This window comes from Vombatus ursinus, unplaced genomic scaffold (genome assembly GCF_900497805.2).
Source record: "Vombatus ursinus unplaced genomic scaffold, bare-nosed wombat genome assembly UNPS02014772.1, whole genome shotgun sequence".
NCBI lineage: Eukaryota > Metazoa > Chordata > Mammalia > Diprotodontia > Vombatidae > Vombatus > Vombatus ursinus.
The window spans coordinates 9,935,276-9,963,254 of NW_020954550.1; the positions used below are offsets into that span (position 1 = coordinate 9,935,276).

Sequence of the window (27,979 nt, forward strand, 5' to 3'; positions counted from 1 at the left end):
ACTCAAATCATCTTGGAAAAATATAACTACAGAGCTACAATCTAATTACTAAAATTTATAAATATTTACTAAGAACACAGATTCTGTAGTACATTGCTATTTTTTTCCCAAAAGAGAACAGCAATGTACCTTGGTAATTTTAAATGACATAGTATTTCATGGTTCCATTCTATTAGCACTTCCCCAAAAGGTAGGTAAGTATCATATCCCATCAATCCATTGCTTTAAAAATCACCATGGACCCAAACTTCAAGTTATTTTTAAAGGCATAAACTGTCAGCATAAAGAAAAGCTAGGTAGGAGAAGAAAAGAAAAATAAGCAGCACAATGGAAAACCAAATTAGTTTGAAAAAGAAACATAAAACAATTTAAAATGAAAAAAAAAAAAACAAACCCAAAACTAAGGCCATATTTAATGCTAAGCCAATTGATGTTGGTATTAAATACAGAAAGATACAGAGGATATACAAACTGTTCAGCATATATATGTAAAAATGCTGCAAATTTTAAAAAGCTAATTAGAAAATATATTCTTGTATCTATTACTGTTAAAAGATCCAATTTTATCTACTCTGTTTTAAACTTAAATAATTATTGCATTCAAACAGATCACTACTCTCTACCTTGTCCACCTAGTTAAGGTGGAAGGTTTAGATCAAGGCAACTGAAATTTCATGATTAAAAAAAGACTAATATGCTTTTTAAAAATGAAGGCTAAATGTGAAACAATGGTTTAGGGTGTAATTGTTTTAATATGATAATTTAACATCTGAGGTGATATGTCTCATCTAACCTACAAGAAGACCAGTATAATTTGAAAAAAAAAATTTCCCAGTTAAATGAATAGATCATAAGCAATATTCACAACCAACTTTGTTTTTCCACTATGCTTTATAGATAGATGTTAACAGGCAGAGAGTCAATTAGTAGACAGGAAGAAAAGCATACAAATTTGTAATAAATTAAATAAAATTACCACAGAACTGAGGTCACTCTAATGGAAAAATAAAAAAAGAAACATTAGAAAAATTAGAGTTAAATGTTAAAGAAAAAGGACAACTAACTTTCAAATAAAATGCATTATTGCATTTTTGAGATACTTTCTAAACAAGACAGCATTAGTAAACAAGAGTGTAAACAGAAAAAGACACAAAGAAATATGACAATCATCCTTCTGAAAAGGTACAGCTCAGTAAAATTAAATGCCAATGGTATGACAGGGGCACTTCTATGGGAAGAGCTGTGGGATCAGATCCCATTACTTTATACTTTAGTAAGTTTTACTGACTTGAATGGGGGATGGGCAGGAGGGGAATCACATGGGTATTAAGGAACAAGACTTTGGTAAAATGTTTCTCCCTCAGATTTAATAAGAGACTGCTAAAACTGACACAATCTAATTCAATGAAAAAGAACTAACAGAACAACTTGAATTTATATTGAATACTTTGGGAAGAATTCAAAGGCCTTTGGAGATAGCACCTCATTTGTTACCTTCTAGAATTATAGAGTCTTTAGCACCAGGACAGATCTTAACTAGGAATTTATCTGATTACTTTTCATCTCAGATAGATGACATCTATTTGATTTTTAAAGACCTTCCTTGATTTCAGAACCTCTCTTAATTCAAAGACTTTTCCTTCCATATCTACATATCATCAAGATATCCCAGCTTAAGCTCACTTGTGCTTTCTCTGCCCTCAGCAGAGATAGAGGTTGCTATTTTGTGCAGGACTGTTCCTGAGACTTCTTTTCCTGCTGTTTATTCACAGAGGTTAATATAATATATATATATAATTATTGGGGGAAAAACTCTCTAGACCATGCTTTAGGCAAACATAAGGATAATGAGGTGTCCTGGGGCCAAGATTTCAGCATAGGAGAAGCAAGTTACTGGGCTGGGGGTAGGGGAGACATGGGAGAAAAGCACATGCTACACAACACTGGCAGGAACATGACAGTTCTCATGACACCAATATTAATGTCATTTCATGTCTATTCTCATTCTTAGTCAATGTCAGCTATGGAATAGATATCATTGACTGGGCTTTGGATACCTAAAAGTCAAAACTGAATGCCAGGAAAATGATTAATGGACCCATGAGTTGTTTGCTATCTGGTTTAAATGGTGCTCTCAAAAGAAATATGTATATTCAAGAATTTAAGGTTTTAAGAGGCATGGCATAATGAACAGTGACCTGGCCTCAGTGAGGAAGCCTTAGGCTCAAGGTGTACCTGTGACACACAGGGCTACATTTCCCATGACAATGGTCATTGGATACTTCGGTGTCCTAGGCAACTCTCTAAGTCTTTAAGTTACAGGGCAGGGGTCAATCTATACTGTTTTAGAGAGTTTTCCCATTGGGAGGGCCCTACTCTAATGAAACCTCAGGTCTGGTTAAAAAAAATTTTTTTTATTACAAAATTTTAAAATTAATACTTGTCAGGAAACTCTAGATTTAGAATTATGTGTATAAACATTTTCTAAATGTATTCTGTTCATAGGATTATAAGGTTAGAGCTGAAAGTATTTTAGGGATCACCTAGTCCGAGTTCTTCATTTCATAGATGAGGAAAAAGAAGCTTGGAGGGTTATGGGATGTACCTAAGGTGCTGGAAAGAAATTAAGCACCAGAGCTGGGATTCAAACTATTTTAAACTCTTAAGAAGAAGCTTAGTGATTTATCACTTTTAACAATGTAAACTAAACCCAGTACTATATATGCCATCACCTCAAAACATTCTTAGAGCCAAATAATTGTATTCACAAAAAAATGCAAAAGTGTACACCATAAAAAAGGCTTTCCTTACTCATCTATAAAATGAGGGAGCTGCATTAAATGCCAGGAAGTTCCTTTCAGCCCTGAACTTATGATTCTATGATATGATCCTTACAATTCTATAACAAATCTAGTCTTTTAAGACATTTTCACTTCTTGCTAACTGCGTATGAATTTTCTACCAGGAGAGTAGAGGAGAGAGAAATGGGAGAGAACAGAGAGGGGAAGAGAGAGGGGCCTGGGGAGGAGGGGAAGAGAGAGGGGCCTGGGGAGGAAGGGAAGAGAGAGAGAGGAAAAGGGAGAGAGGGGGTGGGGAAGGGGGGAGTGAGGGACAGAGAGGGGGAGAGAGGGGAAGAGAGGTGGTGAGAGGGAGAGAGAGATTTTGAATATTTTAAATTTAATCAGGTTGGTTATAAGATATGATTATTTCATGGCATGTGATTGATAATAAGAATGCTGGGGCCAAGATTTAGCAAAAAGAAATAACAATTAAACAACATCAATAGTATTCCAAACCTTTCCCCCTATTCCTGAACTCTGCATTCTAGCTAAACTGGTCTATTCACTGTTCCCTGAACATACAAGATGCATTATCACCTTCTTGTTCTTCCTCATACCATTCTCCTTGTTTGAAATGGTCTCCTCCCTCTTCTCATCTATGGCCTCTGCTTCTTATAAGGCCCAAACAAAATTTCATTTTTTCCATAGTTGGATTCCATGATTCCAATGATTGAGCCAGTCCTTTCCAATTCCTATAGGCTTTATTATCTTTATTATCTCTTGGTACAAATATCTTTTTGGTTTTTTAATAAATAAGTCTTGTTAACTAAATTTGAAATCGTCCCTATGGTCATAAGTCCCAAGTTTTCCAGAATAGTTCTTGATTTTATGAAAAGAAAGCATACTTTTAAGAGGCTTTGTAAAACACATATTTTGTCAAACTACTTGTTCTGATTTTCAGTTCACAAAATATGGTCACCATATTGTTTTATCCCCAGTGCCATGCTGTATTCAAGAAATACTTGTTGACAATATTAAAAAAAATTAGTTTGAAAAGTCATCACAATTTTTTTTGTCAGGTTTTGGAATACTAGATGGATATTTTGAAATTCAAAATGTAAGAGTTCTTTAAGGTAGTCACTACAATATTATACTCATCATGTTAAGATTTCTTTCACTGTTAACTGGAAGTTCTTGAGATCGAGAGGCCAAAGGGTATAGCAGGACAAATAATAAAACTGAGACTGAATTAATGGAGTCCAATGAGTGAACACAGGTAACCCTCTCTAGATTCTACTGGCCTCCACTTTGGCCAATTTTAGTTTTCCACAGGTCATTTATCCTAAAAGCAGCTCTCTTTTCCACTTGACTAATCTTAAATTTTCCAGGAAACCTTTGAAACAGTTATCAAGAACAATAGGCTTAACTTAAACCTAACAGCCCTTCAACTTTCTAGTTCAAACTCTCTCACTGATCTTTGTGCTCTGTGGCCAGTTTAATATGGGAAGTTAATAGAAGTCAATGTGGTAAGGTTATGTCTTAGTTCTTTTTTATAGCCTTCAGAACACTAAAGTGTTTGCTAGGTTCTTATTAACAACAGTTAGTAGATATTAATCCTATTTTGAATAACAATGACTAAGGAGAATTATAGGACAGGCATTTCATGAAAAAGAAATGAAACAACATTCAAAATGAAGGTTGCACAAATTCTATTGCAGAGAGTCCTTCAACAATGAGGTTAAAAAATGAGGGGAATAGTTGATTAGATGAGGCTTAACATCTAATTAATTTTACCTACTGATTAAACTGTTAACTCATTTTTCAGAAGCATAGTCAGATTAGCAATTTTTTGGAGAAGTGAGGGAAAAAGAAACCTGTGATTTAAAAAAAAAAAACCAAGATCTTGATATTTAATTGGAAAAAATCTCATTAAATACCAAAAATCTAGGATAGAAATCCAATACTTACCTCTGCATTATAAAACTTGGTTTTCACATCCAAAGGTTTAAGAACCTGATTGAATAAAGCACATAAATTAGATAAAGATTTGTCTTTTTTTTTGTACTTCAAAGAATGCTGTTATAGTATAAAATTTAATTATGAATCTCTAAGTATAAAATGTTTTAAAAACTCTTTAAAATTTTAATAAAAAAGGCTCTCAGGATGCTTGAAAAGGAAAATTCCAAGTACATACTGTTAAAATGACATCATTTCACCTCTCTCTAGTGAAAAGGCATGTATATATTTTTCCATCAATCTGCTTTAGCAAAATAATGGCAAATATCTTTCCTAGCGAGCTAATTTTCCTCTTATGGTCAGGCTTCCAAAAACATTAGCGGAACTGAAAAATGTCTGCACTTTAAAATGGTTTTCTAGAAATTAAAGACAGAAAAATCATACAACATGTTAAACTCAACTTATTTGGCCTGGATCTTTTTTTTTTCAGAATGTCTGAATTTTAATTCTTTATTTTTAAAAAAAATTATTTATTTTTAGTTTTCAACATTCACTTCCACAAGATTTTGAACTGCAAATTTTCTCCCCATCTCTTCCCTCCCCCCATCCCAAGATGGCATGCATTCTGATTACCCCTTCCTCCAATATGCCCTCCCTTCTATCACTCCCCTATTCTCTTATCCCTTTTCCCTTCTATTTTCCTGTAGGGTAAGATAGAATTCTATACCCCCTTGCCTTGTATCTTATTTCCCAGTTGCATGTAAAAACAATTTTTAACAATCGTTTATAAAAAACTTTGAGTTCCAAATTCTCTCCCTTTCCTCCCTCCCCACCCACCCTCATTGAGAAGGCAAGCAATTCATTATAGGTATGTGGAGTCATGCAAAACACTTCCATAACAGTCATGTTATGAAAGATTAACTATATTTCCCTCCATCCTCATCCTGCCCCCCATTTATTCTATTCTCTCCTTTGACCCTGTCCCTCCTCACAAGTGTTTGCTTCTGATTACCCCCTCTCCCAATCTACCCTACCTTCTATCATCATCTCCTCTCCTGTAGGGTAAGACAGATTTCCATACCCAATTGAGTATGTATGTTATTCCCTCCTTAAGACAAATCCAATGAGAGTAAGGTTCACTCATTCCTTCTTATCTCCCCTCTCTTCCCCTCCACTGTAAAAAAAAATTTCTTGCCTCTCATGTGAGATAATTTACCCCATTCTACCTCTCTCTTTCTCCTTTTCCCAGTACATTCCTCTCTCAACCCTTAATTTTATTTTTTGGATATCATCCCTTCATATTCAACTTATCCTGTGTTTTCTGTCTATATATATTCCCTCTAACTACCCTAATAATGAGAAAGGTCTCGTAAGTTATAAATATCATCTTTCCATATAGGAATGTAAACTGTTCAACTTTAATAAGTCCTTTAAGATTTCTCTTTCCTGTTTACCTTTTCATACGTGAGTCTTGTACTTGAAAGTCAATTTTTCTATTTAGCTCTGGCTTCTCAAGAATTCATTAAATTCCTCTACATCACTGAATGTCAATTTTTTCCCCTCATTAATTACACTCAGTTTTGCTGGGTAGGTGATTCTTGGTTTTAATCCTAGCTCCTTTGATCTCCGGAATATCATATTCCAAGTCCTCTGATCCCTTAATGTGGAAGCTTCTAAATCTAGTGTTATCCTGATTGTGTTTCCATAATACTTGAATTGTTTCTTTCTGGCTGCTTGCAATATTTTCTTCTTGACCTGGGAACTCTGGAATTTGGTTATAATATTCCTGGGGGTTTTCCTTTTGTGATCTCTTTTTGGAGGTGATCAGTAGATTCTTTCAATTTCTATTTTGCCCTCTAGTTCTAGAATATCAGGGCAATTTTCCTTGATTGGATCATTCTTTTTGCTACAGTCTGTAGTATTTGTCATGAATACTCAATCAAGAACATTGCCTTTGGGCGAAAATTTTTGGAAGTTTCACTATAAAAATATTGCCCATGCTATTCTGTTTTTATTCAGCTTAATTTAATCCTATTCCCTTTTCAGCTCTAAATAGGCCTGAAAGCTATTCACTTTGTTTTGAATGTGTCTGTATTTAAAGCAGAACAGTATGAAATAGGTCTACAGTATGAAATAAGTAAGCAACTGCATCTTATGGCTATATAGCTTCTCTTAATTAAAGGCAATACCTGAAATTTGAAGAATTTCCTAAAGTACATCTTTTCTCCACTCTGAGTCGTGTAGCTAACTGCACACACCAAGCTGAAATAGACAGATAATTGCTTTAATAATTCTGAACCAGTTTCAACTGTGTGGTTCTCAATATTACCTCTAAAACATAGAGAATAGATGCAACACTTCTATCCTAACCATGGTTTGTGATATTCATTTTAAAATCTCCAACACTCCTGGCCTACAGGAGCCAAAATCAAAGAATGAAAGTAGCTTAGATGCTAGTCAATTTCTTCGTTTTATAGGTAAGAAAAAAGGCTTAGATAGGTGAGTGACTTGCCCAAGGTAATACAGCAAAGATCTCATACTTCAGCAATCAGGATTTTATTTCACATGATAATTTTTTGTTCAGTAAGATGAGATGCTGTTCTTCATACACCATCCCCTAAACCCCTCTTCCAACCCCTTACTTTTTAGACTAAGACATCAGTGTGGCATTTAAAAAGTTAGGTACAAAAGAACTCGGAAAATAGTTGTAACTCCCATGCTTTAGTTAAGAATTAAAACATTAAAAAGAAATTTGACAATGTGTAGTCAAATTTCTAACTTAACCTAAAGGGCTAGAATTTTTAAGAAGAAGACTAACAATAATAATTAGTTAGACTTCTGCCTCAGAGCAAAGAGAAATGTTTATTTACACACATAAACACAAAAGAGGCAAAGGTTATAGGGCAAAGTGGCTTTTGGAGTTTGCCTCTGTTTGATTTCACACTTGTGTTTAGATGTTTTATGTGTTTGGATCAGACATTAATATATGTCTATTTCAAGGTAACAGTGTGCATAGTGGTAATTAACATTTTACAAAGCTTTCAAAAGATCTGTATTAAGTCTTTTCATACACCTCTGCTTCAAACTGGTATTACCTCTATGAAGAATTGAACATAACAGTGAATTAATTCCAAAGCTAATAGGGTATATGGAGATTAGCACAGTAGTAGGGAACCTGCAGCTTCAAGGCCACATATGGCCCTCTAGGTCCTCAAGTGCAGCCCTTTGATTGAATCCAAACTTCACAGAACAAATCCCCTTAATGAAAGCATTTGCTCTGTAAAACTTGCACTCAGTCAAAAGGCCCCACCCAAGGACCTAGAGGGCCACATATGGCCTCAGGGCTGCAGGCTCCCCACTCTTGGATTAGTATCTCAAAAATGTGCAGAAGGTTTTTGCTTCTTCTATAAGTGCTATTAGAGAGAAAGTAGTAGGGTGCTCAGGGTCCTTAGGGAAGGTAGTTTTGGCTATAGCTTATGAAGCTTCTACTGTACAATTTCTTAGCATTCCTGAAGAAGTGTTAATGATTAAAATTTTAAAATGTTGGTTATAAGCCTATAGGCTTCATCAGGGCATGAAATGTCTGATTCTTATTTGCATCCCTCACAAGATCATGCTTGCTCAAAACAGGTATTTTTCTGTCTTCCTACCTTGTTACAATTCAGATTATCTCTTCAGGCAGTTTTTAGCTAGATTTGCAAGTGATTACAAAAATGCAGGTAGAGATGTAACTCTTATCACATAAAAAGAAAGCACTTTATAGGCATATAAGGTAACAAGCTTTATAAAAAAGTATTTCAGACAATGATACACACACACACACACACACACACACACACACACGTGTATGTAGATAGATAATGATTGTGTTTAAATGTTCCTTACATATGTGTCCCAATTTCTTTCACTTCATGGTGGATGACATCATCAATACAACAATCAGATTTAAGTTCTGCAACTGTAGCATTGGAAGCTGACAGATTTAAACGTTGAGAACTTGTCTGGAGATCAGCCTTGAAAGAGGAAGAAAAACCTTAGAAGACAGTGTGCAACTTTACGAGAATTTCAACTTCTAAAAATGATTCAGAACAGACATTTTAAATAGGACAGTGCTTGTAAACATATAAAGTCAAAGCCAAAATAGCAAGGCCTAGATTTCTTCATTATGGCCTAGATTTCTCAATTATTATTATTTTTTATTTTTAGGCAACTGGAGTTAAGTGACTTGCCCAGGGTCACACAGCTAGTAAGTGAGGCTAAATTTGAACTCAGGTCCTCCTGACTCCAGGGCTGGTGCTCTATCCACTGTGCCACCTTGCTGCCCCTGATTCTCAATTATTTTAGAGAAAAATTCTTTATATGTAAACACACCCACATTGCTTATACTCAAAGTTAAAATAACAGACAAATACTTATTTATTTATTTCTTGGCATTATGGTATAGGACAGAGTCAAGTAACATAGACGATGATCCCTGGCCTTGAAGAGTTAACCATCTAGTGCAAGAGGCTAAGGCTTGAACATATAAAAAACTGAACGAAAGATGTAAATATTAGATGAAGAGAGGAATCCAAGAGAGGTCTCAGGTCAGTAATTACCAAATGAATCAGAGGCCAAAGTGCCTAACAATTTCAGAAAAGAGAGAAAGGGGAAATTCTGGCAAAGGTGGTGAGGGAAAGCTTTTGAGTTTTCTTTTGAAGGCTGAGTAGGATGTGGATGAGTGGAAGGAGGTGGACAGAACAACAACCAAAACTAAAGGAAGGGACATAGTATGTTTTGGGGGATGGGGGAGTCAGCTGGGTTGAAGTAGAGGTATTATATTATGGAGAAAAGGAAAAAAAAAGAAAGAAAAGGAAATGAGTGTGAAGCTGTAAACATAGTCTAACTATACTTTAAAGTAAACAAATCTGTATTGAAGGAAATCCTGATTTTATGTTCCTGATTTATTTATACTTGATTACTATTGTGTTCTTTGGACATAATGAGAATTTAAAAAAAATAATAACTGATATTTACATAGCACTCTTGGATCTGTATAATGCTGTACATATACATCTTATTTAATTTAAAATAAAGTGTTAGTTTTAAAAAATGAATTAAATGTTTTAGAAATGTAATGCTAAACATCAAAACCAACACTTATTAAGTCCTTGTTAGCATTCAAATTAATCAATTTCAACACAAAGTATCAACATGTTTTAAATTTCTCCCTCTCTAAGTCTCCATCAGAGTCCATTTATTCTCAATTGGTTTTACTCAATTAGTCTTAATTAGTATGGGTTCCTTTCTTCTGGGTCTGCTTTTTTTTTGCTCTGAATTAGTTCATAAAAATCTTTCCATTTTTTTTTTTCAGTTTTCATTACTTAGTCTTAATTGCATTACAATATTTTACTACATTTATGTAGTGCCATTTAACTATTCCCCTATTGTTGGGTACTTTAGGTTGTGACTGGTAAAATTTTTTCTCAAAATTTCATATAATGCTGCTGTGAAAATTTTTGAACAGATAGCTCTTTTGTTTTTGATAATACTGTCACGTTATACTCCCAATAACCAAATTACTTGGTCAAAGGATTTTTTTTGGGTGGGGGTAAGGGATAATTTTTACAGAATAATGCTAGATTGCCTTATCAACTATGAAATGTAAGTTATCATTGTGACTTTTTTAAAACAGATTTGTATATATTTTAATTGTCCAGTTTTTACTGTTATATTTGGTGCAAATAATAGCAAGCAATCTATCTTGCCCCTACTAATTTCCTTCAAGTATTAAATTCAAAGAAGTTCATTTGTCCTCCACAAATGAGACACTTTATTCCATTTTCTTCCATATTTTCCATAGTTTTTAAAGGTTTAATTCTTTTTTTTTTAAGGCAATTGGAGTTAAGTGACTTGCCCAGGGTCACACACCTAGTAAGTGTCAAGTGTTTGGTCTGAGGACGGATTTGAAGTCAGGTACTCATGATTTCAGAGCCGGTGCTCTATCCACTGCACCACCTAACTGCCCCCAATTCTTTTATCCAGCTGGAATTTACCACGGTAGATGATATAAGATGTGGATTCAAATCCAACCAACTTTTCAAGTTAAATAATCAATCCTCCCCCCAGTTATTTTCTTTCTTTTTTTTTTGCCTTTTTGGTGAGGCAGTCAGGGTTAAGTGACTTGCCCAGGGTCACACAGCTAGTAAGTCTGAGGCTGGATTTGAACTCCTGACTCCAAGGCTTAGAGCTTATCCACTGCGCCACCTAGTTGTACCCAGTTATCATTTTCTAAGGGTTTATGAAACTCTCATACTTGTATACATTTGGTTGGATATCTTTATTTTTTCTGTACTATGAGATGGTAGATATTAAACCACTTTTAAAGAATATATTTTAGGTCTGGGAGTCTATTACCTCACTCCTGAAATAGTACAATTATTTCCTTGCTGGCCCCTTCAGTCTCCAAACAAAACTGCTTGACAAAATGACTTTTCTTAAAACATTACTTTGGACACATTACCCTCTTTGCCAGTAGCTTTCGGTTCTCCAGTGCCTATAGGGTGAAGTCCTGATATATCCTGTCTCTTAAGGTGTTGTCATATCTGTGCACCTCAAGAAAACAAATGGCTTGTCTTGCATCTAATATTTTTTATATGTATATAATTTATTAATTTTAAAATAATTAAAATACAATTAACATCATAACATTATGAACATCATTTAGTCTTTCTATGAGGATTCTGAAGCCACTTCATGATCTTTCAGGGCCTTAAAGGCATCATAATGAATATTAATTTTCATTGTATATATGAATTGGGAAAATTTTATTAAATGGTATCCACGATGAAAACAAGCATCTCTCTTTGTCTCTCTCTCTTTTCCAGTTGATCTATCATTAACCTATAAACCAACCTAACCAACCATCTGCCTTGCCCCTCTTCTTCCTCTCACTTTGTTAGCAAATTAAAGAAGGGACAGGCAAGGCAAAAGATCCTTTCCTAGAATTTTAAAGGTTCCTCCTGTTTTGCCTCCAGGTCTTATACCAACAAGCATGTCCAAAGGATCTCCTTCTTGATTTTTCAAGGTAATGACCACTTCTTCTTACTAAAAGGAATTTATCATCTATGACCTTTCTCCCTCCTTCCCTCTCCCAAACACACAAACTGATTCTCCTTTGTGACTTTCTGATTTCTGTTAAGAAGAAGTTATCTTGGGGGAAAAGAAAAGTTTCAACTTAACAAATTTCAAACTCAGTCATACCCAAGCTGTTCTTTCCTAGATTCTCCAATATGCTATACCCCATAACTGCTTCGGTGGCAGCCTGCTCACTTCCCTCTCCTCCAATTGTAGCCATAAACCCTTTGCATCTAATATTTCTAAGGGCTACTGAGATATGGTTAGAAGCACTGCCTACACAGATCATGGTGCAGAGCACGCTCCTTAGAGCCCTACCCAGTGCTAAGTATTTATACCAGTCCATTGTTAATATACCACGGGTTATTTCAGAACTCTGGGTGCCTTAAATGTGAATAGATCATTACAAAAACTATACCCTATCCCTAACCTTCTACCGAGGTACTTGGCAGCAAGTACTTGCCATTAAGGATTGTTTCGTTCACTGTATTTGTATCTTTGGTGTTTAGCATAGTATCTGGCAACTAAATTGGTTAAATTTTGTGTCCTGCTCTTAGGTTGGGGCAGCAGATGCTAACCTATAGAAGGCATGTCATATCTGGTGTAGGATACCTACAAATTGTAGAATGAACATTAGAGTGGACATCGGCAGACTTAGGTTGAGACCTAGCTCTGCTAGCTGTGTGACCTTGGATGAGTCACAATGAGGATTCTTTCTAGGCCTCAGTGTCTTCATCCGTAAAATGAAGGAATTGGGCTATTTGATCTCTATGGTTGCCTCTACCTCTAATTTTCTACAACCATCTTTATTTTCCTTCTGTGCATGTAGGAAGATGAGGTTCTTTGGTTGGTGTTTTTATTCTAAAAAGAAGGATTCAGGAATGGCTTGTGGTGGGCTGGAGATCTGGAATGAAAGATGGATTACAGATAATTCCTGTATGAGATACAACTTTCTGAGGCTCAATCCTCAGTCAAAAGAACAGGAAAGAGACCCAGGGAGGGGCGGGAGAACTCAAGACATCAAAGGGATTGCTGTAGCTTTCCTCCTACTTTTCTGGAACGTCCTCTTTCCTCTCATCTATATACCCAAGCCCAATCCTTTCTTTAAAGTCCAGTTTAAGTCCTACTTCCAAATACCTAAATTCCCAGAAATCTTACACATCATCTCGTCCAACCCCCTCACTTTTCAGAGAAAAAATTGAGGCCAGAGAGATTAAGCTACTTGCTAGGGTCACCTAGCTAGTTAGAGGCAGAGTTGGGGCTCAAACCCAGGTCTCCCAATCCCCAATTCAGCAAATCTTCTACTGTGGCACAGTGTCCTCTAGAAGCTTCCTCTACGAATCAATTTCTGACATTTTTTTTAGGACTGGTGTCATATTGAGATTTGTAAAGCATTCTTATAATATACAAAGGAAACAGGTGAAAAGACAGGAAAAATATACTTTTACTCCAAAACATTCAGAATAAAAATGTTACTTACCTTTACCAATATGTCCTTTACAATCTGGTTGCTGTCATTGTGAACACTGATATAACTGGAAAAGGTTTCTCCCAAAAATATGTTTCTGTCCAAAGGAAAATCATCATTTAGGAAGCAATCTGCTTCAGTCAATCTATAAGTACATCACGATGAGGAGTTGTGAAACCTTCACTGAGGGATGCTGGCCACAAACAACACTGCTCCTGCACTCATTTATGTCCCGGTGCCATTTAAAATATTGAGTTAATCTATGAAATATTACATAGTTTGGCCCTTTGCTGATATACAAAATTACTCTTATTCCTAGCCACAGTGGTAGTAACTGAAATCAGATCCCTGCCAGCTGTCCTGTGACTTATGTCTGCAAGGGTCAGAGAAATTTTAGTTTTCTGTTTTTGAAATGATTTTATGCCTCCACTAAACTACTGATCTTTGGGGCATTATATGCATTTTTACTTTTCTTTACTTAATTTGTGAGTAAATTTTTGTCCAGTAAAAATAAAACTGGCTTTGTTCTTTATAATCTTTTTTTTTTTGCTTGAATATAAATCCAGATCTTCCACTGATAATCTTATCCTGAGACTTCATCATCGTTTAAACTATGTCATCATACAATCAGTAAGCATCTATCAAGCACTTACCATGTGCCAGGCACAGTGCTAAGTGCTGGGGACAAAAACCCGGTTCCCGCTCCCCAGAAGCTTACATTTTAATGGTAGAGACAACACGTAAATAATTATGAACATACAAGATATCTACAGTGTAAATGGAAGCCAGTCTCAGAGGGAAAGAACTAGCAGCATGAGAGACCTATAAAGGCTTCCTTCAAAAAGGTGGGTGGGATATAAGCTGAGTCTTGAAGGAAGCCAGGGAAGACAGGATTTGGAGATGAAGAAGGGGAACATTCCAAACACAGGACTCAGTCAATGCAAATATCGCAGAGGTGGGAGATTGTGTCTTCCGTAAGGAACATGAAGCAGGCCAGTGTGGTTGAATCACAGAGTATGTAGAGAGAGATAAAGTCCAAGTCCCTGTTCATGAACTCTGAAATTCTCCTCTCCCTTTGCCTCTGCAACCTCAAATCCTGTTCTTTGTGCTCACCAGGACCTTCATGCCTTCAGTTCTTTCCCAGGCCATCTTCTCGGTGCTGGCTACCCTCTCTTCCCTTCCCCATCTTGACCTCTGAGTGAACCAGTTCAACTCTACACTGTCTTCTTCTCTCAAGTTCTTTACCCCCTCATCTTATCAAAGAGCTTGTCTTCCCAGGCTTCAGCCTTGGATTACTCTAGCCACTTCTGCCTTCATTCCTACTTAAGTGTTGCTAAACAAAGTCGAGGAAAGTCACGAAACTATGCTGACTGGATCCACAAATTTATGTCGCATAATCTCAACTGGGCCCTCCCTGCTGTGATGTAATCCTTCTACATCTCCCTAAACCACTCAACACAGACTTTCCAAACCTTTTCATCCCTCCTCAAAGCTCCCAATGCTCCCCCTTCCCCTCATCCTCTCAAATGAGAACCCTGCCTCATATTTCACTGAAAAAAATTGAGGCCATTTGCTAAGAGCTTTTCATCCACTCTCTTCATTTCACATCACTTAGGTGTCTTCAGCCTTGATCTCCTCCTTTACCCCTGTCTCACGTAAGGAGGGGCCCTTCTCCCTGCTTTGATCCCATTCCATTTCATTTTCTCCAGCAGATCACCCCCTCTATCAACCCAAGTGTCTCATTTCTCTTCAGTCTCTCTTTGTCTACTGGCTTTTTCCCTATTGCCTACAATCATGCCCACGTCTCTCCTATCCTCAGAAAGCTCTCACTTAGGCCATCCATTCCAGCTAGCTAGTAAATTATCTAACAACCAGCTCTCCAGGGGGAAAAACAAGCCATGACACACTTACTTTTAAGTTTAATCTATATTAACATTTTCTCCATCACTTTCTTAAGCCTAGACAATCAACAAAACAATAAATTAAGCTCTGATTACTGAAATGAAATAGTCCACTTGGTTTGAGCTGGCCCCACTACTCTTCTTCTCCCAAGTTAAATGACAAATATAAAGGTCTTTTCTCAATCTTCAGCCTTCCTGACCTCTCTGCAGCCTTTGACAGTCAATCGACCTTTTTTCCTTCATGCTCTCCTCACTCTAGGTTTTCATGATTACTCTCTCCTGGCTTTCCTCCTGCCTGCTTAACTGCTCCTCCTCAGTCTGCTTTGCTGGAGGTCACACCCATTAACTGTGGGGATCTGCCAAGGCTCTGTCTTCTCCCTCCAGACTACTTCAGTTTGGCGACCTCATCAGCTCCCATGGATTCAATGATCATCTCCATGCTGATGATTCTCAGATCCCTTCGCCAAGCTCTAACTTCTTTCTTGACCACAAATCTCCAACTGCCTATTGGACAGTATCATAGAGACCTTAAAGTAAACATGTCCAAAACTCAAGTCATCATCTTTCTGTTGGAGCCCTCCCCTCTTCCCAACTTCCCTACTACTTGCTGACACGGGTACCACCATCCTCAGTCAGCCAGCTTTACAACCTTGGTTTTATTTTCAATTCCTCACACTCTCTCACCCCCCAATCTGTTGCCAAATCTTACCTTCACAACACGTCTCCTATACGTCTCCCACTTCTCTCCTCTGATGGCCACTACTCTGGTATACGCCTTCATTACTTCCTACCTGCACTACTGAGAGAGACTTCTGGCTAGTCTCCTTCCTGTAAGTCCCTCCCCACTCCAGTCCATCTACGTGGTAGCAAACTGATCTTCCTAAAGCCCAAGTCTAACCATGTCACCTCCCTCGTCAGTCTGCTCTAGCAACTATTATCTTCATGATCAAAAATAACACCCTCTGTTTAGCTCTTAAAGTCCTTCAAATCCTGTCCTCTTCCTACCTTACTGTTTCCCCATCCCGCCCCCCCACCCTTTCCCATGCAGTCCAGAGATAGGGCCTCTTTGCTGTTCTTTGCATATGACATCGGAGATCCTGACTCTAGGCATTTTCACTGGCTGTCCCCATGCCTCCTCCTTTCTGCTTCCTGGCTTCAAGCCTTTGTAAAAATCCCACCCTCTGCAAGGAAGCCTTTCTTAGTCCTCCTTAATGTTGGTGTTTTCCCTGAGATTATCTCCATTTTTATATAGTTTTGTGCATGCTGCCTCTACTTCCAGAATGTGAGCTCCTTTAGAGCAGGGGCCACTCCTTTCTTTGTATCCTCAGTGCTTAGCGCAGCGCCTGGCAGACAGTAGGTGCTTAATAAATGCTAGTTGACACAACTTGTTGCTGAAGACTAGAAAGGTAGAAAAGAGCTAACTATACTGTAGAGGACTTTAAAAACTAAACACTGGACTTTACATTTGATCCTAGAAGCAAAAGGAAGTCATTGGAGTTTATTGAGAAGGCGGTGATATGGTCAGACCCGCACTTCAGGAGAATCATTTTAGCAGCTGAGTGGAGGATGGAATTGAGAAGGGAGGAATTAAGGGAATTAGGCAGGTTTGAAAACAAGTAGAAGGCTACTGAAATAGTCTAGATGAGACATGATGTGATATGACGAGGGCCTGGTCTGCAGTGATAGCTGTCTAAGTGGAGAGAAGGGACTGTATAGGAGAGAGATAGATATCTACCTACAGGTAGATATGACCAGATTTGACAAAATATGTGGGATGAATGTGAGTGAAGAGATGAAGATGACCCTGAGGTAGTCAGCCCTGGTGAGTGATGATGACTTTGACACTAACAGGAAAGTTAGGAAGAAGGGAAAGTTTTCAGGAAAAGATAATAAGCTGTTTTGGACATGCTGAGTTCAAGATGCCTATGTGGTATCTAGTTTGTGATGTTCAAAAGGCAATCAGTGATGATGTGGTGATGACTCTGGATTCTGGAAGGCTCTTTGAGCACAATAAATCTTTACCAGGTTCTACGAAGTAGGAAAAGCTCTGATATAGTCTCAGGGCCAGTCTAGCTAAGGGTGGCCCAGCCCATAAAGAGATGGATTTTGGAGGTCATGGTTATTCAAGAAGACTATTTACTAAATTATAGAGGGATTGTACTCTATCTCAGGGCAAGTACTATCTAAAACAAATGAAGTGACAAATTTTAAAAAAAATTATATTTCCATATATCCAGAAGTACTATCTCAGCATCACATTCTATAAATATAAACTAATGTTACAAAATATTTCCCAGACCAAAAGGATTTTTTAATGTGTTCTGACCTTCCCATAGCACTTGTCTCTATCCTTTCTTTGGTATATGCTACACACTACATTATAATGCTATTTATTTATTTTAATGTATAAATCCTGCCTATGAATATGAGTTCCTTTCGGACCAAAACCATGTTTAACTAGCTTAATAATAATTGCTTTTAGCTTTCACAGTGCCACAGGGCCTGAAGAGTAGAGTTTTCATGTGGTTAACTATCCTGGGTCCTAAATTACAGGTTGGTACTGTTGAATGCATACCAGTGACTCTTTGGGGTAGAAATCTGTTGACAAACAATTCAGTCCTAAAAGATGCTACATTAGTAGTACTTATTAGGGCAGGGAAGCAAGAATATTAGAACAGTTGGCAAAGCTCACAAACCAGGGATTTCTATATACTTTATCTGAAAATTTAATTCTTACCCAAAGTTCTGAGGCAAGGTCAACATTTCTCCAAGCATCAAAGTTTCTGCACCATTTACAGTAGAAGGATCATCTTTCATGAGCTGATTAAAGAGATCTCCTGCAGCAATATAAAACACATTTCTAACACCTGCTGTATGTACAAATTTAATTCAAAGATGTGACTAAGGCACAGTTATCTCTGATAGGAAATTTATAAATGTGTTTTTCATACCTTTAAACTTCACTCATAAGAGAGAGACTTGAATACTGTATAAGAGAAATTGCTCTCCATATGTGACAACAGATAAGTCATGTACATTTTAGGCCTCGATTTCCTTATCTACAAAATAAGGGGTTTAGCCTAGCTCATATCTAAAGGATTCACTTGTGATATGCTATTATTCAAACTGAAAAATATGACACTTTTCTGCTGAAAATATGATATAATCACATACAGATTTAAGATTCATGTTAATATGCTACCACTATCCTGAGCACTATTTATGAGCATGATATCTATCAGTCCATTCCCTGTTTTGGTACTAACATTCATATACAACTACAGACTTTTAGAAAGCTGGCATTTAAAAAACAAGTTTGGTTACAAATGTATTCTGTACTAATTGTCCTGAATTTGTCAAAATGGACTGGAAGCAAAGATTATTATAGGATTAGAGGAAATTAAATGATAATTTCCTCCTGCAATCTATATTTACAACATTCTAATGTCTAATCTTTGATACCATCAATATACACTTTTTTTAAGCTCTGTACTTGGAGGCTAGATATTTTTCTAAATTAAGGCATTTCTAATGCACATTATATATTTATGATATCGTATAGTAAACCTAATAGTGTCCCGCCCCCCCCCAAAAAGGAAAGCTGTAGTCTACATTTCTGAAAAGCCTTTAATTTGGAATACTTGAGGAGAAAGAGTCTTATTATTTAACCATTACAAAATGTGCATACATATACACTTAAACTAAAATTCAAGTCACTACCAGGTCAGCATTAGGAACTGTTGATGATGAGGCAGCAGCTGAGGTATCTAGGCAATTAACACAGAATCTGGGTTTGTAATATTTCAGCGAGGATTCAAGCACAAAAACCATAGTAACATGCATAAATATCCTGTGGCATACCTGGTAAGTCTCTATCTTCACATGTTACTGGAATATTGGTGAATAAAGTAGGCTTGGTCAATCTCATCACTGTAAATTTAGAAAGCCAAAAAAAAAAAGAAAAGAAAAAGCAAAAGAAAGAGAAAAAAGAAAAATTGACAATGTCATTAACAACTTGGGTTAATATTTCCAAGTAATGTGATTGACGTTTAACCTCAGACCTAATCTAGTGAAAACTTCTTAATGAATGGCAAACTCTTGGATGAAAGTAACAAGCCAAAGATATTTCAGCAGAGTAGAATAATGGACTGGATCTATTAAGATGAAATTAAAAGATTTTATATCCATATACATATATACAATAAATGTAAGTTACTTAAACTTTGAAAAAAATTAACTGTGTAAATTAAGGGGAGGTGTGGTTAGATGACAATATTTGTGAAAAATATTTATGAATGGGATGCAAGTAGAGTGAGGCAACACTGTACTAAGGCACTCAAAAAGTTGAACACAATCTTAAGAGTTAATAGAAGTATAGCATACAAAACCATGGATATGACAATGATGGTTCTGCTGTACAGACCACATCTACGGTCCTATGTTCAATTCTGGTTGATACCATTTTAGGTAAGAAATTGACACACTGGAGAATGTCTGGAGGGAGGAGGCCAGCATGGCAAGAGGCTAGAAAACTATCCCACTTGAGGACAGTTTGAAGGAAATAGAAGTATTTACCTTGGATAAAAGAAGATATTAAGATTTATTTTCGAGAATTTGAAGGACATGTGGAATACATTCTCTTCTTGGTCCCGTAAGACAGAGGTAGGAACAGTAAATTGAAGATAAAGAGGCTGATTTAAGCTCAGTTTAAGGAAAAAAATACCTAACGATTAGAACTGTCCAAAAGCACAATGAGTTGCCTCAATAAGGAATAAGGTCCCCATCTATAGAGGTATGCATACAGGAGTCAGGGATGTTGAAGAGACAACTCCTCTTCAGAGACAGGTTAGACTAAATAACCTCTTAGGTACTCCTCTAAGTGAGGGATTTTGTGATGCCATTTGTGGATCTGTCCATATCCTTATGGCAGAACAATAATATGCTGAAGGCAGAATATTATAGTAGAAAGAATGCCCAACTCAGAATGCCCTCCTAGAACCTCAGTTTCCTCATCAGAAAAATGGGGTCATTTTAGGAAGCTATTGTGTAAAGATAAAGTATTTTATAAACCTTAAAGCCCATAAATGACAGCTATTATTCTTAAAACTTGACTAAAATGTTTAGTAAAAAGCAGTTCTTAGTCCTATTCCCTAAAAATAGATCACACTGTATTAGGAATCTATTTACTCACATATTCCCTTATGCCTGAAGTAGTCTCCCTTAACTTTTTTTTTTTTTTTTACTTTTTTGGTTTGGCAACTGGGATTAAGTGACTTGCCCAGGGTCACACAGCTAGTAAGTGTCAAGTTCTGAGGCCACATTTGAACTCAGATCTTCCTGACTCCAAGGCTGGAGCTGTATCTATTGCCCCTCTGAGCTGTTCCTCCCCCTTGGCTTTTAAAAGATCTCCCTCAAATCCTAAATAATGCAGGGAAATCTGTCTATATCAAAGGAGGAGAAAAAGACACATCGCCACTGGATGGCCACTTCAAAAAGCCAGATTAAAAAGCTTAGAAAAAATCTTCAGAAAAATCAGAAATGTTAAAAATCTTAAATTTGTTTTTTCTCTAGTATTGATATATTGCCATAAGAATACTATTAAGTTCTTCAGTCATTTTATACTGTAGGTTACTAAAGGGCAGTAACTTTGTGATTATATATGTCCTAGTCTGCTAACAGTGGGGTCAATAAGATTAAACATAGACAAGTTCCATAGAGTACTGGGTTGGCACGATAACAATACTGCTTTTGCAAATCATATTGTGTGCTCCCCAACTATCTACCTGTATTTGAATATGAATTAGGTAAAAATCAGTATCAAGTGTATCCTTGAAAGCTTTTTTCTGGAAATTGTAGTGGGATTTACCAGATGAATAGGCTTATATAAAGTACTAGTCACCTTTATTTACTACCACCACCACCACCTACTGCCCTGAGTAACTGCTAACAGCACATACTTGTATGTGGTGAATTTCAGGTTGGGATCTTTCAAAGCCAGAGGCATAATCCAATTACTTTGATTTGGGGTAAAGGGAGGGTGTCACTTAGTTCCTCCCCTCCCCTCAAATAATAAAAACAAGCCGCAGGGATTGAAGCATAACTTTTAAACTTTATTTTTCTGTGTGTATTCATGTGTTTCTTTTTGCAACATGGCTAATATGGAAATATGTTTTGCATGACTTCACATATCATGTTGCTTGCCTTCTCAAGGGGTGGGAAAGAGACAGGTGGGAGAGAATTTGGAATTCAAAATTTAAAAAATTAAATGTTAAATTTTTTACACGGAATTGGGAAATAGTTAATGAAATAAAAAATAAAAAAACAAGCTGCAGGAAAAAAATCATCTTCTCTATAAAAATATTACGCAAGAATTTACATCTACTCATTTGCCTGTAGACTCAAACTATGACAGTGAATAGGATAATAGAATCATAGTATCAGATTAAGAGCAGATAGGGGTCTTAAAGGTCATCTAGTCTAAGTCTCTCAGTTTACAGTTAAGAAAACCAAGGCCAGAGAGGTTAAATACGCCTAAAGTCACACAGGCAATAAATAGCTGAGCCAAGATTTGAACTTCAGTTCCCTGACTTAAAATCTAGCATTCTTTCACCATGATGCTTCTCATATTGTTTATAAAAGTCCTGCAAGGCACAGATTTGAATTTCTTTCTAAACACCTGATTCTGCTGTTTAATGAGAAAGAAGATCATCAATTTGAAAACAGAATTTCTCATATAAAAGTGATAAAAACCAAAACCTATCTTTTTGAGGTAATATAGAGTTGACAATTGTACCTTTTCTTTATTTTCAAACTAACTTCTTTGAAAGGGGGGGTATACGGGATGTTATCTAATTTAGTAGCTTAAAAGATGTCTCATCAGAAAAAAACATTTTGTGGATTATAGGATATTAAGATCATATTTACCATTTGTGTAATGACAGGTATAAATGATTAAATTTTGATTAATCAGAATGCCTCATTGTCTAACCACTTCAGTGAACTGGGGTTTTATTTCAATGAGTTGAGTCCATATCTTAAAATCTCTCCATTTCCCCAGTACTTAACACAGTGATTTGCCGAGTAGGAACTTGACAAGGTTGTTGCTGAATAAATTTAGTAAAAATCAATTCAAGGACACAGAAAAGTACATCACTACTGGACACATACATTAGAAACACAATCTACTTCATAGTTCACTTCAGCAGACACAGGAGATGGAGTGTATCATGTGAGGAACAACCAAGTAGGCCGATGTTGCTGTACTGTCAAATGTGAAAAGTTAAGCCTAAAGGTGGGAAGGGGGCAGATTATGAAGAATCTTAAACAACGGAGTACTTTATATTTGATCTTTGAGGCAACAGAAAGCCAGTGGGGCTTACTGAACTGAGGACTGACACAGTCAGGTAAACTTTAGGAAAAACGATCCTGGTAGTTGAGTGGAAGATGCATTCAAGTGGGAAAAAGATTTGAGGCAGGGCAGAGATCCAAGTGAGAGATGATTAGGGTTTTCACTAAATGGTGGCTGTTTGAGCGGAGAGATGGGGATATGTAGCAGAGATTCTGTGAGCAAATAAATGCTCACAATAAATGCTCAAATAAATGTGACAGTGGATTGGACACGTGAGTTAAGTCAAAGTGAGGAGTTGAATATAACACAGGCTTCAAGCCCAGGTGACTGGGAAGATAGAGGTACCTTCTAGAGCAATAGGCAAGCTGAGAAGAGGGAAGGACTTTGAATACACATTTTCCTGGCTTCAAGTCTAGTTCTTTATTCACCATTCCATGCTGCCTGGGATATATACTTAAGTCTAATAATCTGAAAAGTAATGAGTCACAACGAAGAATATTTTCTTTCTGAATTTAGTTTTGACATTCAGGGATCCTGGAATGATAAATTCGGCCCCGGAGGATTTCAAAACAGAAATAAAGGGAAAATGCCTTAGAATCCTTATCTGTCAATTATTCACTGGAGCCCAGAGTTCTTGACTTCACTGATAAGTGAGACTTTACTTTTTTTAAAAAAAATTGTACTTTTACCTAGGTAAATGATGAAATTATTTCCCACACAATGTACTGACATTTACAAGTCACAATGGAGAAGAACCACAATTTAAAAGAAAACACTTTGCGCTAAAGTTAAAAATTAATTGCAAGATTTATTTATCACCTATATTTCAGTGCATTCCTCACAGAGAACACAAATTTAATTCTCTGCAAAAAAAAAATTCATTTCTATTACATACTAAAAATCACTCCATATTTATGTACAAATAAATTCATTTTCCCCTTAAGACTTAATCTTCCTTTAAGGAGACTACATACATATTCACAGTGCAAAATGTCACAGAATACCCATATTTGGCTCACATGTCTCTGGATTGTAGCATTACAAAATGGAAGTTCATTATGCCTGATAAGTCGATTCAGTTTTATCCAAATATCTTCCAGAGTTTGGTTGTTAAAAACAGAATGTTCTATTGTCCATCTTGCTCTATATAATGAATGGAGCTTTAATTTTTCTAAACTCTGTTGTAATTCTTTAGATAAAGGCAAAACCTTTTCTGTAAAATTTCTGGAAACTGAAACACTCCAAGACCTTTTCAAATGCCGTTTTGCTTTTTTGGTTTGTTCATTGGGATTTCCACAACTAATCTGTTCATCCAATGTTTGTGCTCGGATTAAACACTTCCTCTTTTCCAAATTTGGTTGAAACTCCGGAAGGCCCACTGTACAATCATAATTCTGAGCTTTCCTGTGATGTTCTGAAATGGTAAAGTGCTGGTCCGCTTCTTTAGCTGCCTCACCAGAAATAATCGGCGGTAGTCTTTTAGGTTTGAGGGGAAGTTTAATTACATCATTTGGAAACCAAGGTATAAATCTCAATAGTGGACGAGAAGGAAATTCATTAATAGCTTCTTCTGCAACTTTGTATAATCGTGTAGGGTCACTTTCACATGGTCGATAGTATAATACTACCTCTGTACTCATTCTGTACAAGGCCAGATAACTCTGTACAAGTCCAGATACTAATAATGGGGACACAACATTTCTTGGTCAAGATGCCCAGCGCTAGAACTTAAATTCATAGTTATAAAACTTTCTTGTCTTTCTTTCCACATTCTGCACTGATGAGAAGGAAGAAACAGGACCTAAAGTAGAAGTATTACAAAGAATAAGATACACGGGGTATCTCTACTAAAATAGGTCATACATAAATAGGTAGGATAAAAATGAACTTGTGTACTTTTCTATTTTGCTAGAGCAGCTACTGGTAATTATAAGCTTTAAAAAGGTGAGAAAACTTTTTTTTTAAATGACATAAAACTTTAAATAAAAAAAAGTTTTAGAAATTTAGTTTTATGTTTATCTGGAACTAAAGCAAATATATTTTAAAAAGCAACAATTCAAATAGGACTCTGTTACATCCAAATTCCATTGCTGTGGAAAACTGATATAAGAATTAGAATTCCTGGGATTTTAATCAGAGCCTTCCTCTGGATTAGCTGTGGTCTGGTTTTGTTGTTGTGTTTTTTTTGGTGAGGTAATTGGGGTTAAGTGACCTGCCCACAGTCACACAGCTATTAAGTGTCAACTGTCTGAGGTTGGATTTGAACTCAGGTCTTCCTGACTCCAGGGCCAGTGCTCTATTCACTGTTCCACCTAGCTGCCCCTTAGCTGTGTAGTCTTGAACAAGTTATTCAATCTCTATCTCATTTTTCTCATTGAGAAAATGAGGGGGAAATTTTAAAAATGAACTATGAAGTCCTACAGCTTTATGATGCTATGAAATTCTAATTGTGTACTTTTTATTGTGTTAAATATTAATCATTTAGAGGTACGCAGTAAAATATTCTTATGCAGTAGTTTTAAAATTATAATTTAGATAAAAAGAAATTTGATTCCTAAATATTAATCTCATGTAGATCTAAAGAAAAATATGGTTAGCATTTACAAAGCTTAAGAGATTCACATCAATATAAAGAAAAATGGACTGTAATTTTTATTTGCAAGAACTTTTTTTAATACTTTAAATGTAAAAATGGATTTAAACAAATGTTATTTAGTTGTGTCCAGCTCTTTGTGGCCCATACTGTCCATGGGGTTTTCTTGGCAAAGATACTAGAGCAGTTTGCCATTTTCTGCTCCAATGGTTTAAGGCAAATAGAAGTTAGTGAATTGCCCAGGGTTACACAGCTAGTAAGTGTCTGAGGCTGGATTTGAACTCAGGTCTTCCTGTTTAGGCACCTGGCTACCTCTAAACAAATATTAGTTTTTTCATAATTTTTGTCAAATATATTTGACATCCTCATGCCATCCTCAGCAACAAACATTAAGCACTATCTATAAGATATAAGCACTTTGGACAATGCATTTTAACTAGGTTAGCACCCATTAATAGTTTTATTATAGAACTTTCACCAGGTAACTTGGTTCAGCCTAATTACTCTAGACCAGGGATTTAACATATTTTGTGTCAATATCCCCATTGGCATGTTGGTGAAACTTATGGACTGCTTCTCAAAATAATATTTCTAAAAGCAAAAAATAAAATGTGAAAGATTACAAAGGAAACCAATTACATTGAAATATAGCTGTCAAAATATCCAGTCTGGAATAGGGATGTAGGTTTCTCTCTTTTTAGAGCCATGAAATACCCAATAGCTGCAAGTCAAATCTGTAAATACAGCTCCTACAGCCTACAATGTAGGGTGTTCTGGTTGGTAGAACCATGGTACAGCCAGATTCACAATTCTACACAGAAGGATGGGGCTAGAAGAACTTCATGGTAACCTATCTAACAGAGAGGTATTGGGGTATTACTAACTATCCTACATATGACAACTTCTTAAACAGGTAATAAGGCTTCATTTGAATCAACTATTAATATGGGCAGAAGAACCAGTTATTGAATTTTCATTAGTAAAATTATTATCCTTTGGATCTGTTTGTGTCAATTCAATTTTTGACAGCCCATGAATTTGTCTCCCTAAAACTTTCAAGTACCTGTGACTGTGAAATGCAAAAATCATTATATATTTTAATGTGGGATAAAATATTCAGAAATTGAGAAAGATTACATTTTTTCTTGAACATTTGCAGCTCCATGACACAGAGACAAAAATTTGAGTACTCCTAAAACCTGCAACTTTGGTTTCCTGGTATTTGACTTGTTTTGGTGGGGACAGGGGAAAAGAGAGAGGAAGAATGGAGAGGGGAAAATGGGAGAGGGGAAGAAGGGGAAGAGAGAAAAACTATATGTACGCATATATTCTATCAGAATATAACTCCAACATTATCTTTAATAAAATACAATTAAGAAAACTAAAATGACATTTAACTTAGTTCGTTAAAGAAAATTCACCTATCAGTAAATTGCAATGTACTCTTCCATAACTTTTACCTGAGCTGCTCAGGTACCATTTGTCAAAATTTGTCCAAGTCTCTGAGGCAAGAATTAGACAAATCACAGAACGGATTTCTTCTATCTACAGATTTAGCCATGTTTGATAAAAAGTTAATTTGGAAGGAATCTTTAGCAGCAGTGCAGTTTTCACCAAAAAGGCTGGTAAGGGAATGAATTCTGAAGGTATTGTTTCCCTACTTAAATCCTGACAGATACAAAAACTAGGTCTATCTTAAAAGAGGGGATTGGACTAGATGGTTTCTGAGGTCCTTTCAAGTTCTAGATCCACGATTGTGAATGGTTAGAGCCAGCGACTGATGCAGAGGAATTTAACAGGCTGGATTGAAATATTTGTACATTAATGCTTCACAGTTTTTGTACGGATTGTAATCAAAATTACACTACCTCAAAAAATGATGTCAAGAAGAAAGTATGGCTCGATGAAAGTGATCACACTACAATACAAAATGCATACTCTGCTGAAAATAAATTAATATAACATATTAAACATCAACTTATATGTAGTAATGGCAGATGGATAAAACAGATCTATAAGGGCCATCCTGATTAAAATGCTTTCTTCTTGGTCTTCCAAAGAGAAAAACAATTCTCAAAGAGTATATATTAATTTTATGGGGGTAGTTTCTATCTCCACATAGCTCTCTATAACAATTATCTACACAACTTAAAATTTACTGGTGTTTCATTCTTAACAAAATTAGCTTATAAATAAACGTGTGTTTTGAGAAGGGATTATAAGCCTAAGATACTTAAAGTTCTCCCATTTCGGTGACATTTAACGCACGATGTATTATAATCTAGTAAATTTAACGAGTATGAAATAAATTCGGGATTTATTTTGTAACTGTGCGCTTTTACCCTTAAGAGGAGGGACTTCCAATAACACCACGGGGCTATTAAAGTTATTTTACTGAGGAACATTGAAAGTTTCTCCCAAAGCTGCCCAAAGAACGAGGAAGAAGGGAACCCGCGTCTCCCAACCACCGAAGGCTTCCCGTGCTTAGGCTCGGACGGGGGCAGCCGGACACCGGGGTCTCTGGCCTGCCAATGGCCAGAATGGGCGGCGGGCCCCTGACCCACTGGATGGAGCAGGGGAGTCGAGCTCCAGGCCATCCTAGGGACCTCGCTCGCCGCGATGGCGGCAAAAGTGATCCAAAGGATGGAGGGAAAGGATGCGTCATGTCTCGGCAACATTTTTTTTTACCTTTTAGCGCCAGTAAATGCTCCTGCTTGGGTGGGTTCACCTCCATCTCCACCGGAACCTTAGAACTACCGGCAACGGAGGCTGGCGAGGCTTAACAACAACGCCCCGCCCCCCGCCCCCGGAAGAAAA

At 36.6% G+C, this 27,979-nt stretch overlaps 2 protein-coding genes across 5 annotated transcripts in view; both read right to left on the reverse strand.

Annotated features, from left to right (window-relative positions):
- The window catches only part of TRAPPC13 (trafficking protein particle complex 13), a 37,005-nt gene extending 9,071 nt beyond the window's left edge, over positions 1-27,934 (reverse strand). For 2 of the 4 annotated variants that reach the window (XM_027863464.1, XM_027863463.1), the window contains exons 1-8: positions 27,851-27,934; positions 19,083-19,151; positions 17,959-18,058; positions 13,333-13,417; positions 8,622-8,749; positions 6,926-6,998; positions 4,749-4,793; positions 977-994 (exon numbers count right to left, since the gene is read on the reverse strand). In XM_027863464.1, the coding sequence (XP_027719265.1) occupies positions 977-994; positions 4,749-4,793; positions 6,926-6,998; positions 8,622-8,749; positions 13,333-13,417; positions 17,959-18,058; positions 19,083-19,151; positions 27,851-27,896 (564 nt within the window). In that variant the 5' untranslated portion in view covers positions 27,897-27,934. The remainder of the gene's footprint in view (positions 1-976; positions 995-4,748; positions 4,794-6,925; positions 6,999-8,621; positions 8,750-13,332; positions 13,418-17,958; positions 18,059-19,082; positions 19,152-27,850) is intronic. The other 2 variants (XM_027863467.1, XM_027863466.1) reach the window with 1 other exon arrangement.
- On the reverse strand, positions 23,389-27,935 carry LOC114044153 (shieldin complex subunit 3-like). The gene is made up of 2 exons (XM_027863468.1): positions 27,851-27,935; positions 23,389-24,370 (listed from the first exon to the last, which is right to left on the reverse strand). The coding sequence occupies exon 2, from the start codon at positions 24,207-24,209 to the stop codon at positions 23,457-23,459; it is 753 nt and encodes a 250-aa protein (XP_027719269.1). The 5' UTR covers positions 24,210-24,370; positions 27,851-27,935; the 3' UTR covers positions 23,389-23,456.
- Between the last annotated feature and the right edge of the window lie 44 nt (positions 27,936-27,979).